This window comes from Juglans regia, chromosome 11 (assembly GCF_001411555.2).
Source record: "Juglans regia cultivar Chandler chromosome 11, Walnut 2.0, whole genome shotgun sequence".
Classification (NCBI taxonomy): domain Eukaryota; kingdom Viridiplantae; phylum Streptophyta; class Magnoliopsida; order Fagales; family Juglandaceae; genus Juglans; species Juglans regia.
Window position 1 is genome coordinate 25,080,431 of NC_049911.1, and position 21,073 is coordinate 25,101,503.

General features: G+C 34.3%; 2 protein-coding genes and 1 pseudogene across 3 annotated transcripts; all 3 read right to left on the reverse strand.

Moving 5' to 3' along the window:
* Positions 1–887: 887 nt before the first annotated feature.
* Positions 888–1,626, reverse strand: LOC108994128 (major strawberry allergen Fra a 1-3-like). The gene is made up of 2 exons (XM_018969222.2): positions 1,340–1,626; positions 888–1,255 (listed from the first exon to the last, which is right to left on the reverse strand). Exons 1-2 carry the CDS (start codon positions 1,596–1,598, stop codon positions 954–956), a joined length of 561 nt encoding a protein of 186 aa, XP_018824767.1. The 5' UTR covers positions 1,599–1,626; the 3' UTR covers positions 888–953.
* Positions 1,627–2,914: 1,288 nt separating this feature from the next.
* On the reverse strand, positions 2,915–9,980 carry LOC108994111 (annotated as a pseudogene).
* Positions 9,981–11,563: 1,583 nt separating this feature from the next.
* Positions 11,564–17,332, reverse strand: LOC108994137 (pentatricopeptide repeat-containing protein At2g41080). 2 transcript variants are annotated; one of them, XM_018969233.2, is made up of 3 exons: positions 17,094–17,332; positions 14,243–14,318; positions 11,564–14,144 (listed from the first exon to the last, which is right to left on the reverse strand). In XM_018969233.2, exon 3 carries the CDS (start codon positions 13,927–13,929, stop codon positions 11,824–11,826), a length of 2,106 nt encoding a protein of 701 aa, XP_018824778.1. In that variant the 5' UTR covers positions 13,930–14,144; positions 14,243–14,318; positions 17,094–17,332; the 3' UTR covers positions 11,564–11,823. The 2 variants fall into 2 exon arrangements, with proteins under 2 accessions (XP_018824778.1, XP_035538925.1); XM_035683032.1 differs by lacking the exon at positions 14,243–14,318.
* Positions 17,333–21,073: the final 3,741 nt, after the last annotated feature.

Sequence of the window (21,073 nt, forward strand, 5' to 3'; positions counted from 1 at the left end):
TTCATCTTTGAAGTCATATATAAAGGGAATTATAGCATCTTCATTCTAATATTTTATTATTCCTTGTGTTTCCATTTTCTTTCCCTCTAGTGTAACTTCATCCCTAGAATTATGATGCATTTTTCTATTATTAATTATATTTTTATAAAATAATATTAATAATCTTTCTTTTAATTATATTTTTAGCATCTATCTATAATCATGCAAAAATTATAATAATATGAGAAAATATGAATAAAATTTTTATTAATTATTTATAAAGTACAAAATAATGCAATAATATTGTCTTATAACAAATTATAATATAAGTAATGTTCATCTATATGATTTGATTAAAGAAATATTAATAATAAAAAATAATAATATATATTTTATTATTATAAAGAATGTGATGACTAATTTAATATAAATTTTAAATTTTGAATGATTGATTAAAAGTAAAATAGTTTCATATTAATAAAATTTTGAAGGTCGGATGACTAACCGAGTACCAATACTTAGACTACCGAAAGAAAGCAAGGGATTAAAGTGAGTCAACCACAGCGGCTTTCGTCCAAAATGTACAAAATTGAAACTATTGCTCTTCCCATTCTCCTCGATACAATTACAATATACAGCCAAAAAAAAAAAAAAATCAATTCATTATTTTTATAGTCACTTTTTTTTTTTTTGAAAAAATATTTTTGATTTTATTTTTTTAAACTAATTAAATTATTCTACTCATCATCTATATTTACGTATTTGATAAAATATATATATATATATATATATATATAGTGCCTGATGTATGGAGATAATAAATAAAATTTTTCAAAAAAGAAATACTAGAAAGCAAACACACGCAGTATGTTATATAAAATTTAAAAATTATTATTAAAAGTACTTATTATAGTTCCCGGTGACAGACTTACGGCTAGAGTTGTACAGAACGATCGACCATCTGCAGTATCCAATTAAAGATAAGAGAGTGGATTTGTCAAAAGGTAAGCTTCCACTACTTTGTACATCTCTGTTGCTCTTTCTTTGCCAAACTCTATATCTTCATCCTTGAACTCAAGTTCTTGATCTGAATAATACTCACTCAACATCTTACAAATGCAGCCTCCATGATCAGCCACAAACTTCACCTCGTATTCGATGGATTTGAGCTTCTCTCCCAACACATCTCCTTCAGTTATAGTGTACCTGCACTTGAAATTCTCCATATCCAGCTCATCAACCCGGTACTTTGCATATTTGAAATGAATGCCTGGCCCTGCATGCGCGCATATTATATTATTACAGATAAATTAAACGTAACAGGAATTAGTTAAAAATAGCAGTAGATCATGTTACTAACCTTGGGCGAAGTTAATCTGTTTGATACTTCCAACACCTCCATCTCCTTCGATAATGTCAATGCTCTTAATGTACTGAGGCAGAAGCTTGGGGCAAAGGTTGCATGAATCCAATATCAAGGCCTTAAATAATCTGTCCGGATCAATTGGTGACTCAAACTCTTGTAGAAAACTTTTGACGCCCATGATCTTTTCTGGTAGATGAGAACAAAGTTGGGTCGAGACTCGAGAGTGTGTTTTACTGAAGATGAGGATGGTCATCTGCAGAATTTATCGTGTATGGAGGGATAAGATGTGAGAAGTGGAATTCAGCTGCACATTTTTTTCCTCTTCTGGCGGCCTGAATCCAGACCTAGTGGCATATTCCAAGCTGTGGGACCCCTTTCTTAACTAAAGTCCAAACTGCTAGCTTTGGAACCCATGAGCATATTGGTTTAGAAACTGGGCAGTCGCATGTACGTCTCTTTTATTCAAAGCGCACTTGAACACATTTTCTGATAGTCAGCCCCATCAATCGCGTGCTACGTACCGACATAGATGTTTAGAAGAATTTTGCTATTTATCATTTCACACATTATATTTTTTTAATTTTTTTTAAATTTGTTTTTATTTTATTATTTTTAAACTAATTAAATTGTTTTACTTTATCATTTATATATCACACATCTGATAAGATAATTAAAAAAAAAAATATGTTGTGTGGTGTATAAAAATTATAAAAAGAATTTTTCATCCAAGAAACATGTTTTCTTTTACCAAAAATTAGAAATTGAAATCTTAACCTCCTTAAAAAAGGAAATTAGAAAAAATACCTAAAGAATCTCTCTTTCAAACGAGCATTATTTTTTTCTTTTCATTTTGTTTAAATTGACAAATATTTTATATTAGAGTAATGTTTGAGAAGGAAATATATAAAAATATTTTAAAATACCTCAATGTCCAAACTAGTCCTTAATTTTGAAGTATTGTTGGAGGCCTTCTTTTGTTTTGACTACTAAATTAAATATTTAATTAAATGAAATAGAGTCATGTAGAATTAGGGTTCAAACTAAAATCTTTGCTCTAATATCATGTGAGACTATCACTTATTCTAAAAGATTAAACTGATAAAAAGAGATAGATTTTATTATTTATTTATATATTAGTAATTCGAAAAAAAAGGAATTGAAAGTTACTTTATTCATTCATGGTCTATTACATGCACCTCAAGCGAAAGCCAACAATACAACATAATTAGTCGAGTCAATACCAGGCTTCTTATTACCAAGCAAAGGGCATTATGCCAATAAACATACAGGACAAAACAAAAAAGAAAGAAAAAAAAAAGGAAGATAACACTTGGGGAGGGACTCGACAGGCAGAAAACAAAATTTAAGCATAGACATTGGGATTGGCAAGGAGGTATTCCTCGACAACCTTGTACAACCCAAGTGCCTTGTCTTTGCCATCCTTGATATCTTCTTCGTTGATCACAAACTCACCCTTTGTGTGATAGTGGCTTGTCATCTTGCACACACTGCCTGAGCCCGAGCCTGAGCCTGATGCCTCCATCTTCACCTCGTAAGAAATCGATTCCAGCTTGTCACCCAACACGTCTCCTTCAATCAAAGTGTACTTGCACACAAGGTTGTCTGCATCAAGGTCATCGATCTTGTGCTTTAAGTATTTGAAGTGACTCCCTGCAGCAAACATATTCATATTACTAAGCCACAACATGCAATTAATTTTCGTTGCTTGCTTTTCATGCTGTGAAATACTATTTGATACGAATTAATTATTTAAGAGAATGCCGGGTGCTGAAGTACTAACACATTACCCTTGGGGAAGTTGGTTTGCTTGATGCTACCAACACCACCATCGTCTTGAATGAACTCGATGCTCTTGATGGACTGGGGCACAAGCTTGGTGACACTTAGGGCTGTGCAAAAATGGTCTTTGGCCCGATCCGTCCGAGACACCCGATTTGTCCAACCCGAACAGACACGGGTTCATCGAATTAAAACTTAATACCAGGTTTTATACAATGCAATCTGTCGAAACCGAAAAATACTCTGTCAAATTACATGAAAAACATCTCAGACTCTCTTCTCCCTACTGCTAATCAAGTTGTTTCTTATCCTGGTGAAGTAAGTACTCAATGTAGAGAAAACTTTTGCAATCTACATTCTTAGAAGTCTGACGAAACTCAGCTGAAACGACGGATTCAATCTTGTGTCGATCTTCGGCAAATTTTGAACGAGCTACTCGCAAAAACCCATCGATCTTTAATTGATTCCCCATTGCTAATCAGACCCACCAAGAAACCAACAAAATTTTACATTTTTCTCTAAGAATAAATCAAGCAAGCTATTGTTTTACATTTAATTTTCTTATTCTGTTGAATATATCCTTTAAGGTCTCAAAGACCGGTACGAGGTTCCACCCAAAGCCTCTGCTTCCTCCCGAGGTGAAGGTCGTCGATGATTTCAAAGAAGATTAAATAGATCTTGAAATAGATCTCAAAGAAAATGAAATACATCACAAAGAAAATGAAATACATCATAAGCTTCATCATCTGTGAGGCATCCGACAAGTTCTAGAGGTAGAAGCGACAATCCACAGCGACGATCTGCGGTGGGCTCCGACCACTCTCAGCTTCGAGGACTACGTGGAGCCCCTCAAGGTGTACCTACAGAGGGAGGGTGGGTTTGGGTGGGGAAAGGCTAAGCTGCAGAGGAGACGAACAGGAAGAGGAGGAACGGATGATGTGGGAGAGGCTAAGTCTGCAAAGGAGCAAGAGACGGGTGTGGGTCTGCAAAGAAGGTGAACGTGTGAAACTCATGAAAGATAAAAAAAAAAAACGATAAAAAGCAAGACGAACGGGTTCGATCCAATCCGAGCTGAAACCGTCTTCCATGCGGGTCGGTTCGGGTCAGGCCCAAATTTGTTCGGACCAAGTCTTTGTACAGCCCTAGTGACACCCATCTTTACCGAGAAATAGGATATTATATATAGGATAGAGAAGATATCGATCAGCTGGTTTAGAATTCAAAGTTGTGGATTTATAAGAACTGAGAAGAGTGGTGTTGGTTTATTTAGAGTGAGATCAGTAGCATATATGCATGTCAGGACTCGAGGGGAAAGAGTTTTGTTCTTAGGGGTCAAAGTTCAAAGGTTTTATTACAGCTCACTCCTTTGCATAATGTTATTTGACCTTTTTAAACCTACCCAGATACGTTGTGGCCTAAAATATTTGAAACCATATCCAACTTCTATTTTTTTTTCCCTTTAGAAAAAGTATATTTCAAACATCCTTTGTATTAAAATAAGGAAAATATTCTAATCATAAAGTTATTACAATGTAATCTCACAAACTAACGTAGTTTGATGTTGTATATTAGATTATAAAGTTACTTTTATTATAAATTAGATCTAACATATTAGATGAGGCCATATTAATTTAAAAAATTAGTTTTGTAAAATCTATTTATAGTTGTAGCACATCTTGTAAATGAAATTTATGTTGGCTAGAATTAGATGAGTTTGTATTTAATTTGAATTATGGATGAATGTAATTTTAAATAGGACTCTAAGATTGCATCCGATAAAAATGAATATTTATCCGATAAGGATAAGTGTTTAAATTGTAACTCTTATCAAATCTTGATTATATTATAAAATAAGAGTCTATAAGAATCATATGTATGTTTGAGTCTAAGAGTCACTTGAAGAGATAAAGATGCAAGTTTTATTGAAGAAATTGAAGTTGATTTGAACTCGATGCAATCTAGAAAAAGTAATCCAGTCCTAGATGTTCGCAAATAGTTAGCAACGTATTTGATTGAAATTCTGGATAAACCTGTCAGCAGAATCCTTCTCCAAATCAATCACAGCATTGCCTATTTGTAGAGGAGTCGGCTGAGGGTTTCAACAGACTTGAACAACACATATTCACAAGTATTGAGAGCTTCAAGATTTGGATAGAATTTCAAGAGATCATGCAAGAGAAAATTCTTGAGAGAGATTTTCCAAAAAACTCAATCCATAAGATTGAGTGAGAGCATACTCCAAGGGAAAGTTGCCGTGTTCGAGTTCAACCACTGAAAGTTCTAGTAGGAAAGACAAAGATTAGAGTGTCAGAGGTTCTGACTACCTACTGCGGTAGAAGACAAGCGAGTCGCGTGTCTTGAGTAAACTTGTTTAGTTACAAAGATTTTGTAAACGTTATACTTGTAATACTCTCAATCTATAAAATTGACTATTCTAAATTTGGATGCCCCGTAGGATTTTACCTTTGAAAAGTTCTCAAAAGGTTTCCCTTCGTAACCAAATTATTGTGTTAATGTTATTAATATTTTATATTGATTACTAATCCTTACTAATAGCTTTTGTTTAGCATTAACGTGCATAATTAGGAGTACTTGGGTAATTTCACTTCTCTTAAAATAAATAAGCACTTTTTTTTTCTTTTTTAAAGATAAGTTGGCTGTCTCCCACTCCGCTGCAGATGGGCGCCTACCCCATTTGATTGTTTCCGTAAAGGGGAAGGGCCTAGAGAAGCATTGCCATTCTTGCTGCAATTGTTAACAACTTGTCAAAAAAGCATGTAAATTTACCTGGTAGATAGTATTTAGAATGGAGGTATAGTATATATCAACAACTGATCAACTTTGTGTTACCCTAGTTCTGGGCTTTTTGATGTCTTTAGATTGGGTTTCTTGGGTTTTGCCCCAATTCCATGGGCCATGCCAGTAAGTTTTGTGTGGTCGAATTGCCAAAGCAAATCTGGCTCTGAAGAATCACTAGTGGCAGCATCAAGATCATCCATTTCATCAGTACTAGTGACCCTGAACTGGTTGCCTCCCATAAACATGTTTTAGGATTGATGTGGGTAAATTTTAGAAGAATCTGGGAGATATTTCTGATAAAATACATCAGTTAAGTCCACATTATCCCATTGCTCAACTTCCCAAAAGGTTTTCAACTTTGCTTACATCATGCTTGTTTACCATGACTTTATCAACCCACTCACCAGAGCCCATTTCTTTGTCATCCTCCCCATAAGTCTGGCCATGACTATTCACAGGAGGCCAGGGAGGGGAGTTTGCTAATAGCTCATCAAGATCAAAACTTGTTGTCTTTTGCCTCAATGCAGATTTGTTAGGGATTTTTCTGATTTCACATTTTGGTTAAAAATAAAATAAAATAACTGGACAAGTTTATGCTAGTCTAATGGTGATAAATCCTTCTATCATACTCTATTGAAATCACATCAGCACTTCAATCACTAATATTATCTACATTACAAGATATAAATTAACTAATTAAAGAAAGAAAAAATAGTGTTTCATATACATACTGGTTACTACTATTACGGAAATGAAAAATATCTATCAATTTGATCAGGGAACATGATTTACCTCAATATTGCCAACATCACCCATTGGTTGCCGGCAGCTGTTCTGGTCTCCCAAAAAACCTGCATCATGCTTTTTAGATTGAAATGGTGATAACTCACTAGGTTTGGTCCTGTATTTTTCAAAGCTTCCAGATATGGAATTTTGCATGTGCTCTGGCTCCCCCTCTTTCCTTGCCAGTGTTGCCTTAAGACAGGCAATCTGAAGAAGAATTCAAAAGATTTATAGAACACTAGTATGAAAGTCCTTGAAATTACTATTATGAGAACTATACAACCGACAGAATGTAAAACCTGTTCTTTTAGCTCCTTAACATCTGTGCTATCTTTGTTTACTCTGGCAGCACCAAGTTCAACAGTGGCAACTCTCTCGGCAAATTTAAGTGTACTTATTGTTTCTCCAGTAGCATCAGGCTCGGGGCTTATGTGAACAAACATCAGTGTCTTGGCCTGCCCTCTTGAAAATGTTATTATAACCCCAAAACCCTACTAAGGATCTTTCCAAAATCTCAGGATATAGTTCCACTATACTCTTGAAGAAATGAGTAAATTTAACCTTACCAAGTGAATCTTGGAGCAGCTGTGTGAGTTTGCTATTTCTATATGGAACATGCAGATTCTTTTGGGCAAGGGAAGTTATCACATCACCCAATGCTGAAAGAGATTTGTTTATATGCTGCGCGTCTTTGAGTCTATCTCCTGTCACTTCAGATTTGTTTAACCTCTCGCTTCCTGCCAGTTCAACCAGATGCATGCATCCACGAAGAATAGTTCCAGATGTCAAGTTTCTTCCTTGAACATGAACAGTCAAACAACTGCAAATTGACAATTTATTAGAAGAAACAAATCAGCCTAACTAAAGATATTCCATAGAACCATCAATACAAGTATTTATATAGAGAACTATGTTCCTACCTATGAGAGCGACTATTACGATCATTTAAGGCTGTTGCACCCACTGCACGATTCCTTTATCCAAGGTTCATCAGATCAATAACATTAGATGTCGTTGACACTGGCACAAGGTTTGCATCTGGTACACTAAGTCCATTATGAGAACTATTACGAATTTCTAATGTAGCCACAATTAAGGAAAGCTAGTTGATGGGAGGAGTGAGAGTAAGATTGGCAAAGAACAAAGTTTATAAACTTAAATAAAATTCTGAAAGCCTGGATATTTTAAAATGATTTTTAATCCAATTTGAAAATTTGAGGTTTGTGAAAATATTTCACAGCATTGAACTAAAATAGTAGTAAGTCCAAACGTTGAAATGATATTCAGAGCTCTCAACCTACTATGACCATCTCTATAAGCAGAAAGCTCATCAACTTATAATTAAAAAACTTGATGGTAACAAAAACAAATAACTTATAAAGGATATCTTTTGTTTGTTCCCTCAATGATAAGGAGATCCCTAACTTGCTCATTATAGATCTCGATCATCTGAACAGAAACATCATAAGAGAAAGTGTCTTTTCTTTGATTTGCTATATTAAATAAATCGCCCAAAGCCCGATAATTTACTCCTTGGTTTTTCTCCGTCAGATCTTTAGGTCCAGTCTGGACATATAAACAACAAAATTTAGCCACATTTGCATAGCTTTGCTAACAAACATCATTGAAAACATTGTTTCGTATCTTTTGGGATTAAGCTAAACCTAACCTACCATAGTGTAAGTTTTTCCCGATCCAGTTTGACCATATGCAAATATGCAAACATTGTAACCATCGAGAACAGATTGAATCAAAGGCTGCATATCAGAGAAGACCTCCGCTGCAATAAATCAGGAGACAAAAGAGTTAAAGCAATGTTATGATCATAAAATCTGAAAAGTTTATAATTAAGAACCTCATCAACCTTGGGTTGCAGATGGCCTAAAGACCTTGTTGAAGCTTAAAGACTTCTGGCCTTTCCCATGCTTTGATGGAGTACCGATAGTGATACTTCCATCTTCTATAAAATCCACATTGCTGAAATGATTTGATTGTCCCGGAGGAAGGGTCTCACTCGACAGTAAACCCTAATACTTCCTGATACAAAAAGACCATTTAATCCATTTTGAGGACTTAAACCTTGGCAGTCAGTGCTTTTTATTTTTCCTTTACCCCAAGGTGGCTAGAATTGATCTTCTTACCCGTGAGATCTTGCACTTGATTGTATAGCTTGCGATTTTCCTCAAGAACTCTATGATAACCAGAAGTAGCATGAGCCAGACCGTGATCGTGCATGCCTACAAAGAAACAAGACAAATTTTTCTTCTCAAAAACTCTTCCAGAAAGAAAGGAAAAGAAACATAAAATAGAAAGAAACAACATATAACGAAAATTATTTTCCCAAATCATACCAAGATTGTGGAACTCCTCATGAAACTTCATTTGCATAAACTGCATCCCAGCTTTTGTAGTGTGAAGAGTGTTCTTCAGTTCCTATAAGAAAAAAAAAAAAAACAAATTAGCATTAATAAGCTAAGCAGGTAAGGCAAACTGAAAAGCAATGAAAATAGCAGTTTTTGTACTTGAATGTCTCTCTGCTGTTGATCAAATGCCATTTTCTGTTTCAGGAGTTGCCCTTTTGATTTCTCATCAGAAATTTAGGTTTTCTGGATAACCTCTTTCTTTGTCACCTTTTCATTTTTACTTTCAGTCTAAAACATCACAGAAACCCAAAAGAAAATATCAGCAATCCCAAGTTATAATCCAATCATAGATTATGTCATCGAATATGTGCTTTTTCTATAGATTCACTAGTGCATATTGCATATTAATCCCTAGGTACCTGTGTCAGAAGGTAAGAAATAATGTATCACCTTTTTATCCCCCGAAGCAAATTTCATTAAAGATTTGTTGTTGTGAGAAGCAGCCATGTCTTTTGAAGTTGTTGTCATCTATGGGTTACGAATAAATACCTAGTCAGACATGTAGATTGATAAAAAAAATATCTTAATAGAGGAAAATAGGAAAAAAACTCATTGAGGATCCAATAAACCATGTTTTGCTGATTTGGAATATGCACTAATCCCTGGTCTCATGTTGAATTTCAAAGCACATCTTTTTTTATCAGAAAATAAAGATTTTATTGATGAGGAATAGGCGTGGCTCAAGTACAAGGGACATATACAAGAGCAATGACTAGGCATGATTGCCAAGGAACCATTGGAAATTTTCAAAGCACATGCAAATGCATAATTGGTCTCATAGTCCATATTAACATACCAGTTCTAATTGGCTTGAAATGCTATGCTCAAACCCCTCCACAACCTTATTTAGCACAGATTCGACCAACTGTTTCCTGCAAAGGAGCAATATTAACTCGCAAATAAGAAGCAGCAGCAGTATAACTAACAACTATTGCAATCTCAAAGTAGTGATGGTAGGTAACAAGTATTTAGATTCATTTGTCTCACAAGATTAAAAGGAAACTAAGAGAGTTTGAGAGTGTGTGTTCCATTTGTGCAAGAGAGAAGGGCGGAGACTTACATATAGAAGCTGATCAGAGGGGTTACCGTCGATGGTGGAAAACGGTGCGAGAGAGGGCCGATACAAACGACGGCATTGAGAGAGATTTTCACGCGGGACCAACAACAGGAAAGATTAAGCAAAGAAGTTGGGGGGATGTACCATAGTTCCCGATATTTGGAGAACCACTGTACCAACCCAAAATGGGATCTCTAATTTAGGGATCCGGATGGGAGGGGGAATTTCAATTTCCCCCAAATCTTTTCTCCAAACTTCAGAAAATATGGGCATTTAGGGAAGCTGATGAGGGTGCTCTTACTAACTTAAATTGATAGAAAGCTGTTCATAACTTCCAAACTCTTTCCTAACATAATTGTTGTTTTTTATTCCTGATTTTGTTATGTCCAATCGCATAAAATTTAAGATAAAAAATAGCATTACTTATTTTCCTGCATCTAGAATCTCATAAAAATTTCTCCAAAGATTTGAATTATGATAATGAAGCGAATCTTGATACTTGTTTGCCATTACATCCCTTTTGGACTTGTATGCCTTGCGACGTTATGTTGTTAGCTAGGTTGTAAAAATAGTTGATCTGGTGTAAGAACTGTTGTGGTTCATGGCAGAATAAAAACAGGGCTAAATCTATTTTCCTTCCACAAGTTATCACCCCATTTTTTATCACTTCCTCTTAGGTTAATTTAGGGGAAAAGAAATAAGAAGATGGTTTTGACCCCCACCATGCCCAATGGACAGAGATTCCCTCAATGTTGTTTTCCCACAATTTCTACGTAGAAAACTTAAAAGAAATAATAATAATAATAATAATAAATAAATAAAAGCAAAATACTTGTCGAATACTCTCAAATGCCAAGGTATAAAAATGTCCTGAAACACTATTTAGAAGCTACGGTACTAGAAATACCTCAACAAACTTGACAAACAAATAAGTGAATAAAGTATTCAATTAAATCAGGGCGTGATCTGCATTGAACAAAGTGGTGAAAGAAATCTAAATGTAGGGCAAGAATGATTTAATCTGAAAGAAAAAGACGTCCAAACAAAAGGATAGAGAATCCATAAAAGATTTTATAAGAAAGTGAGAGCTGCTGCTGGCCAACAATTTTGTTAAGAACCAAATCTTTATTTAGGCTTACAATGTTGTTAAAATCCAAACTTTGTAGACAGGGAAGCAAATCAATCCATAAGTTATGCCTATTAGATGTAGGAAGTACTTTCTTTCAGGGTCCATATTAAAGACTTTGAGAATAAACTGTCTCACACAGTGATGACAGAGTAGAGCTTGTATTATATTAAGACTTATAGTTGACTTACAAATAAGGAAATAAATACAGAGAAGGTAAGAAACATATATACGAAAAGCTATAGCTGTACATTCCTAAACTATTTTTTTGCTGATTGATCTTATCACATACAAATCAAATCTCTCTCTTCCACTAATGAATGGAGTGGTTTCTGTTACAAAAAATGTATGAGAAGAAAGTTACAATTTGACCCCTCAGAGAAAAATGAAAGAAATGAGGAGGAATATACAATTTTTAGCTGATAAATTGTCTAAGGAAAAATGAGATGCATTAAAAGTAATCTTGTCAAGGAAACTACTGTATCTCCTCTTACCAGTAATCTCCACAAGAACATTTCCCGTTTTTGAAATGGTGAAATCTACTGGCATCTCGTACAATAATTTCTCGGTTTCTTATTTCCGATATGTACTTTATTGCAACATGGCAATCACTGCATACACGCAAGTTCTTCATCACCCTTATTGGCACACCTGCGGGAGTGTTCATTAGAGCAAATGCAACTGCCAACTTCTCACTGTGATGCGCCAAGTTGTATTCTTTCTCCTCATTGTCCATGTCATGCAAAACAGCTGCTGTATCAGGCACATAACCACGCAACTTCATCTCTGATGTTAGTTCTTTCAAATACAAATCAATCTCTGCTGATTTCGGATGGGTTTTGTCGCCAATGCAAAACTGGTGAACTGCATTCTTCACTTCCAGCCAACTTATACCCGGTTCCTTCTTCACCATCCTATCTCTCATGGCTTTCCTCACCTCAGAAACATCCTGCCACCTTTTAGCAGAAGCATGGATGTTTGAGAGTAGCACGTAAGGAGCTGAATCTTGAGGATAAAGCCTAATAACCTCCTCTGCAATCCTTTTTGCCATGTCTGCTTTCTTGTGGATTTTGCAGGCAGATAGCAAAGTTTTCCATATGATTACATCTGCTTTTACGGGCATTGATCTTATCATGGCCTCTGCTTCCTCCAAACAGCCAGACCGACCAAGTAGGTCAACCATACATGTATAGTGTTCTAGTCTAGGCTCCACGGCATATTTTTTCACCATCTTGTCAAAGAACTCGATTCCTTTCTCTTTCAGACCACAGTGGCTACAAGCATAAAGCAAGCTCAAGAAAGTAACCTCATTTGCCTCTATCTCTTCCTGCTCCATGTATTCAAACAGCTCAATGGCTTCATCTCCTCGCCCATGGAAACCATAAGCAGCAATCATAGAACTCCACAACACAACATCCGTGTGTTCACATTCCAAGAAAGCCTTCAGGGAGTCTTCCAGACAACCACATCTTGAATACATGCTAATTAACGAACTAACCACAGAAACTACCGAACAAGCCCCAGCTTTGATTGCTTCAGCATGAATCTGCTGACCCTGTCCAAGTGTTGCCAGTTCCGAGCATGAGCTGAGGACACTCACAAATGTAATCTTATCGGGTCTAAAACCTGCAATTTTCATCATGTTATACTGATCCAGCACTTCCTCGGGATACCCGTTTTGAGCTTTCCCTGCAATAAGTGTATTCCAAGCAATCACATTGCGAATTGGCATCAACTTAATCACTTTTTCTCCTCCTTCCAAGCTTCCAGATTTCATATACATATGAGCCAAAGAGCTCCCAACAACCAAATTGAACTCAAACCCACATTTCACCACATAAGCATGAATCTGCCACCCAGCATGCAAACATCTCAACCCTGCACAGCTCCTGAGCACACTTCCCAGAGTGAACTCATCAGGCAAAAACCCCAACTGATGCATTTCTGAAAAGAAACTCAAACTCTGCTCATTAAACTCAAATTGGGTCAGACCAGCAATCATTGCATTCCATGTTGCAATGTTTCTATCAGGCATCTCATCAAACACCTTTTGGGCACTCTCCAGATCACCACTTTGCACATAGCCATTAATCAAAATGTTACAAGACATTATATTTCTCTTGTACATATGCTCAAACAGTGTCACAGCCGTTCGTAAATCCCCAATCTTGGAGTACATGTTAAGGAGGTGATTGGAAACAAACTTGTCCAAGTAACAACCAGATGTAATTATCATAGAATGGAGCTGTTTTCCTAAAGAAAGTGACTTTTGGGGTATGCATGCTTGGATGAGATTAGACAAGAGAGAAGGCTCTGAAAATATCTCTGATTTGTACCTCTCATACGCTTCTTTTATGTGTCCTTTGAAACAGAGGTTGGCATAATCTTGTTTGAACTCAGAGACAGAGTCGCTAAGTTTATAGGCAGTTTTGGCGGCATTTGTGGAGAAAAAACGTTTGCTCGGGTCGTGTAGGGTGTTGAGCAAGGAAGAAAAGACCAGATGACATGGGAAAAACTTGGCCATACATATGGTGTGGGGGAAAGATGAGCTCTTGGATATGTTTCTTACTTCATGCATTGTGGGAAGCATTCCCATTACGAGAATCTCCCTTCCATGTAATCTCCTCCGCACCCAACCATCTCGCCCTCCTCGTTACTCTCATAGGCAAGGAAAAGTCTGAATGCAACTTATTTCATGTACCGAAGCGCACCAATTTCCACGTCAGTTAGTAAAACGGGGAGTTTTACTTAAATGAAATTCAGGTTAAGATATTGTTGTACTTGTAATTTCACCAACACTTGAACCTTAATCTGCAGGGTTAAGATATTGCAATTAGTAAAATTGGATGACCAAATAAATCAACTTGAACAACTATATACATTTTAAGTATATTTCTAAGGATACATACCAATGATAACAAAACCAAAATCCCCAACTACAGCTCCGGATGTGTTCCATCCACCCCAAATTGCATCTACAAATACCTGGGTTGATGAATTCTCCATCATTTATACATTGTAGTAACTAGAATAAGGAACTCAAAACTCTTATTCTGCATCCTAATAAGATTACTGCATGCCAACAAGAATTGAACCCACCACTCGCTATCTCCAACTTGGGTGATAAAAGAGAATGGTATATCACTACAACATATTTACCTTTTTTTTTTGGTTGATAAGGACAATAGTAAATACATTGATGGAGATTTCTGCACATTATATGTAACACCCCGTCCCCGAGGGGTCCGGAAAGTTAACTCATGCCACCTAAAAATCATTTTCCAACCACACAGTACAAACTCCAATTTTTATCTATCGCACAAAATCCTCATTAATTCACATCAATTACTCCAGTATAATTATTCTAAAACAATACAAAATCTTAATATAAACATCAACCTCCCAACAAATTACATCTTCAGAGCACAACAAGCTTGATAAAAATCCTCAATACTAATATTAATCTTCTATGCTTAATTCATCTCACTCATGCTTCATAATCTTGATCTTCAACTAAACTATTCAAATCATCTGAAAAATCTTGTGGAGATAGGGGTGAGTTATCAACAACTCAGTAAACAGAGGACATATACTAGTATGCAAACATGAGCATTTACAGAGTTTAGAATACAGAACAAAACATTTTTTATTTTCAAAATGCAGAGTCGGAACATTTTATCAAAAACATCAGAGCGAAAGTTCAAAAATATTCTTATTCAAAATTTCTTTGGCACAGCATAACTGAAACATCATATTAGAACAAAATTCCATATTTAACCCCCGTGGTAGGGTTGTGCAAACCCAGGCAGCCAACCGAGCAGAAACAGAATATGAATCTTCCCCTTATCATTTTTGGAGCCCCAAACATGCATATAGGAAAGATCACGCAGAAAACCACTTTGTTTCCAAAGTGGGTGCACCAGAAACAGAAAAGTTGGTACCAATACAAACAGAGGCCACAATTTTACACCCGTGGTGAGGTCAAAACAGAACAGAAACAGAATGTCATGCCAGAGGTTTCAGAAATCACATTATATCACATCAAAGTACAGAACATTTTCATAACAAAACAGAGTCAGATCACAAAAATATAATTTATGCACAATTTTTCATATTCGCTCTCTTTTGCATAGTTCAGAAACAGAATGCCAAAACTTTGTTCATGTCTACACCAGTCATGATAAAAAGTACTTTATTCTTATACAGAATTTCATGAGTCACGCAAAACAAATAACTGAGGTCATTTCAAATTTCTTTTCATAACAAAACATGCATACTTTTCCAAGAGGAACCTCAGTTCATTTTATTTTTATGCAAAATCTAGCATAGGAACTCCGTTTACCTAGACTCCTTAGTCTTTCAAAAAAATTCTTTAACAATGCCGAATAAATATTAATAGTCACCTATAAAAATCACATAATTGCCGTAAATTTTCAATCAACCCCATATTTCAATATTTAAACCTAAAATGCAAAAAGAACCTATTTTAAATCCTCAAAACCTAAAATTCTCATAATTCCTAAAATACCATCATTTTCTAAAACCATCAATATCCACTTAATTGAATTCATACCGAATAAGAAATTTAATCGAACAAGTATTAAAATAATTACGGAACTCAATAAAAAGTAATATTTAAAATATCTAAAATACCAACAACATATTATAAATTAATAGAATACTTTGACTACTTTAAAAATCTTATAAAATACGTCATGAAAAACAACCCTTAAAAATAGGTTTACTTCCTTTAATTAACAATATTATTAAAATATTATCTACACAAAAATAATATTTTATGAGACTTAAAACAAAACCCATTTAAACATAAAGCCAAAAAGACTAGGTGTGTAACCAGTCCGGTTTTAGACAAAATTTAGGACCGAACCAGTATATACCAGTTTTGCATTTTTCAAAACCGATTACGCACCGATTACACTCATAAACCGGTATTTCCGGTTTTACCGGTTTCCGGTCTAGTCCGGTTTTTCCGTTTTCTTAATTCATCTATCCTGCATTCTCTAGATTTTCTGAATTCATCTATCAATTAGTAGTACAATATTTAAATGTTTCTAACTTTAATGACAGAAATTCCATCACATCAAAACAATTAAGACTTTCTTATCTCGTTAGGATATCACAATCTTATATTCGAAAATGAATCTGGGTCCAAGAATTGCTCACATGCAAGATAATGTACAAAATATTATCTAAGGGGTTAATGTCAGTTGTCACTGTGATTTTATTAGATTTAGTAAGAAAATGGGGTTTTATTAATTCAAATGACAAGGTTCAAATATTATATACATGATTGAGCATGAAGATTTACAATTGCATGCCCATTAATGTATTAAAATCTTTTGTACATAGTTACAAAGTTAATTTTTTTATCATACATATTTTTTTCATACGAAAGTATGCAGATTGCAGACTTATTTTTCTCGTTCTCTTTTTTGTTCTGTCTTTTACTTCCCCTTCGCAAATGATTCCACCAACTCTTTCATAATTTAGTGCATAAAACCCCAACGCGTATATAATCTGAACGCAAGCCATTGGCTTCATCATGTACTGATATCATCACAATATGCTAATCTTAATCAAACAAAAGAAACAGAGCTTTAGGCTAACGTGGTCTTTAGAAAAAAAAAGCTAGGAAGTCCGCAACCCAAACATATCATTGCAGATTAAACAAACAGAGCTTCAGCTTTCACTATTGAGTATTGACGTTAGAAAAATAAAGATCTGATCAAGAAAAATTACCGTCGAAGCAGAGAGACGTGAGAGAGGGGCTGCCGGCTGCGTGAGAGATGGGAGGGCAGCGTGAGACGATGAGAGACAGAGAAGGCAGCGCAGCGTTGAGAGGGGCCGAGGGGCTGTGTGTGCGACGACTCGACGAGAGGTGAGGCCGTGACTCGTGAGGGCAGAGAGGCCGTGAGAGGGCAGAGATGGAGGCTGTGATTCGTGAAGTAGAGTCTGAGAGGCAGAGTGAGAGAGTGAAGAAGAGAGGGGCAACGACACCGTCTCAACCCTTAGGGCTTGGGAGTTTGGAGGTGCAACGGCACCGTTTAGTTATAATATCCAAATTATTACTAGCAGTTAGTATATTATTAGACTATTAGTTAGTATAATTATAGTATATATTAGTTAGTATAAGTATAACTTTATTATATATTAGTTATAATATTAGACTATTAGTATTAGAATAAATATTAGTATTAATTATAGCTATATAATATATTAGACGATTAGTATTAATTATATATTAGTATTAGTTATAGTGATTTAGTATAACTATATTAGTATAACTATATTCGTATTAGTTATATATTAGTATAACTATATAATATATTAGACTCTATAATAGTATTAATAGCTATATAATATATTAGACTATATAATAGTATTAATATTTCACTATTAGTATTAGCTAATTATATGTCAGTATTAGTTATAATGATTTAGTATAATTATATTAGTATAAATATAACTATAGTCTATATTAGTATAACTACTAATGTCCTATGCACTTATCAAATTTTAGAAATAATATTTTAGTGATTTTTTTTATTTTTATATATTATATATAAAACTTATATACAAAAAATATTTTGTATAATATTATTTTTGTATAAAATTTATATATATATAAATTGATTTTATTCTTTTTTTTCAACCGCGCCGGTCCTGGAAACCACGGAACTGAAACCAGACCGGGTCCGACCGCTTTATGCAAGTAAAGAACCAATTCTGGACCTAAAAACCGACCCAACCGGTCCGGTTTGACTGGTTTTCCAGTCCAAACTTACACCCTTACTAATAGTTGAATACTATTACCAGTTTACCCTTAGTGTTTGTTCCAGATATATGTTTTCGGATGAGTGGTCTTTAAACAGCAAAATTAAGGCAGTGAACTTTGAAGCGAAACCTATTATTAGGGTAGCTAAGATAGTTTTGCTATAGATTGGCGAATATAGTTATACTTGAGGGGAAAGAGTTTTGTTCTTCGGGGTCAAAATTCAAAGGTTTTATTGTAGCGCACTCCTTTGCAAAACGTGCTTTCGGCCTTCTAGATATTTGACCCTTTTAAGCCTACCCAGATACGTTATGGCTTGAAATATTTGAAACCAAATCCAACTTCTATTTTTTTTCTCCCTTTAGAAAAAGCATATTTCAAACATCCTTTGTAATAAAATAAGGAAAATATTTTAGTCATAAAGTTATTACATAAATGTAATCTCACAAATTGACATAGTTTGATGTGGTATGTCAAATTTTAAAATTACTTTTATTATAAATTAGATCTAACAGATTAGATGAAACCACATTAATTTGCAGAATTAGTTTTGTGTAATCTATTTATAGCTGTAGCACTTCTTGTAAATGTAACTTATGTTTGGCTAGGATTAGACGAGTCAGTATTTAATTCGAATTATGGATGAATGTAATTTTAAATAGGACTCTAAGATTGCATCCGATAAGAATGAGTATTTATCCGATAAGGATAAGTGTTTGAATTGTAACTCTTATCAAATCTTGATTATATTATAAAATAAGAATCTACAAGAGTCATATGTATGTTTAAGTCTAAGAGTCAGTTGAAGAGATAAAGATGCAAGTTTTATTGAATAAACTGAAGTTGATTTGAACTTGATTCAATCTAGAAAAAGTGATCCAGTCCTAAATGTTCGCAAATAGTAAGCAACGTATCTGACCGAGATTCTGGATAAACCTATCAGCGGATTCATTCTCCAAATCAATCACAACATTGCCTATTTGTAGAGGAGTCGACTGAGGGTTTCAACAGACTTGAACAACTCATATTCACAAGTATTGTGAGCTTCAAGATTTGGGTAGAATTTAAATAGGACTCCAAGATTGCATCCGATAAGAATGAGTATTTATCCGATAAGGATAAGTGTTTGAATTGTAACTCTTATCAAATCTTGATTATATTATAAAATAAGAGTCTACAAGAGTCATATGTATGTTTGAGTCTAAGAGTCAGTTGAAAAGATAAAGATGCAAGTTTTATTGAATAAACTGAAGTTGATTTGAACTTGATTCAATCTAGAAAAAGTGATCCAGTCCTAAATGTTCGCAAATAGTAAGCAACGTATCTAACCGAGATTCTGGATAAACCTATCAGCAGATTCATTCTCCAAATCAATCACAACATTGCCTATTTGTAGAGGAGTCGACTGAGGGTTTTAACAGACTTGAACAACTCATATTCACAAGTATTGTGAGCTTCAAGATTTGGGTAGAATTTCAAGAGATCATGTAAGAGAAAATTCTTGAGAGAGAGATTTTCCAAAAAGCTCAGTCCATGAGATTGAGTAAGAGCATACTCCAAGGGAGAGTTGCCATATTCGAGTTCAACCATTGAAAGTTTTAGTAGGAAAGACAAAGATTAGATAGTGTCAGAGGTTCTGACTACCTACTGCGGTAGAAGACAAGCAAATTGCGTGTCTTGGATAAACGTGTCTAGTTACAAATGTTTTGTAAACGTTATACTTGTAATACTCTCAATCGATAAAATTGGTTTTCCTAGGTTTGTTTGCTCCATAGGGTTTTACCTTTGATGAGTTCTTCAAATGGTTTCTATTCGTAACCAAATTATTATGTTAATGTTCTTAATATTTTATATTGATTACTAATCCGTACTAATAGCTTTTATTTAGCATTAATGTGCATAATTATGGGTACTTGGGTAATTTCACTTCTCTTAAAATAAATAAGCACTTTTAGTGGTTTTTTTTTTTTTTAATTTTAAAAAAGATAAGTGAGGTTTAATATAGTATAAACAGAGGATATCATGTGTGAACATGTATGATAACGTGTTATTTTTTTTAACAAAATATTACTACTTTTTCCGTTGGACCAATTGATAGACCTAATTCATCTCTTTCACCTAGTATATATATATATATATATATATATATATATATATATATATATATATATATAAGGCAAACATAAAGATATATAATCTTCTTTTTTCCCGAGCTTCATATGATATATCCACTTGTTCAAGGAATTTAATAGAGCCTCACTATATTTTTATTCAACCCATAAAGGGAGTTAGATCAGAGTATGGATCAATTCTATAGAAGTAATGGCTAGGGAATATTTCACACCATTGTTTAGTATTTTTTTCTAAGCCACACTATTGTTTACTTGATCAAAGAATCACTCTATCCCGTGTAATGTACATTTACTTAGTTTATATTTAATTTTTTTTATTAGGAATTAAATTTTTATTAATAAAGACGTAATATTTTTGGTTAATTAAATAACGATGTAATGTTTATGTAATTTATAAATATTTACACGCTGTGATATATTATAAAATAAGAGCATTAACAGAAGTTATAACATGGTCCTATAAATAAACATGCCCATAAATTCTTTTTTTTTTTTACTTAATGATTAAATAAGTATTTTTAAATAAATGTGACTTTTTTTATTTTTAAAAAATATTTAAATTTAAAAAAAATAGTAAAAAAAAAAGATAAAAAAAAAATTTGTAGTGTTCAATAAAGAATTTTGATAAAAATCTTATATGGACGTAGCAACATCCTAGATCAATATCATCATCTATTATTACTTGTTATGTCAATTACCTCACAATAATAATTTCTTCGTTCTTATTCTGGCCTCTATCCCCTACTTTTTACCATTCTATATAAGATATTATTAGAACCACCGCTTGGGCTCCCCGTTGGCTCTAGTACGTGCTT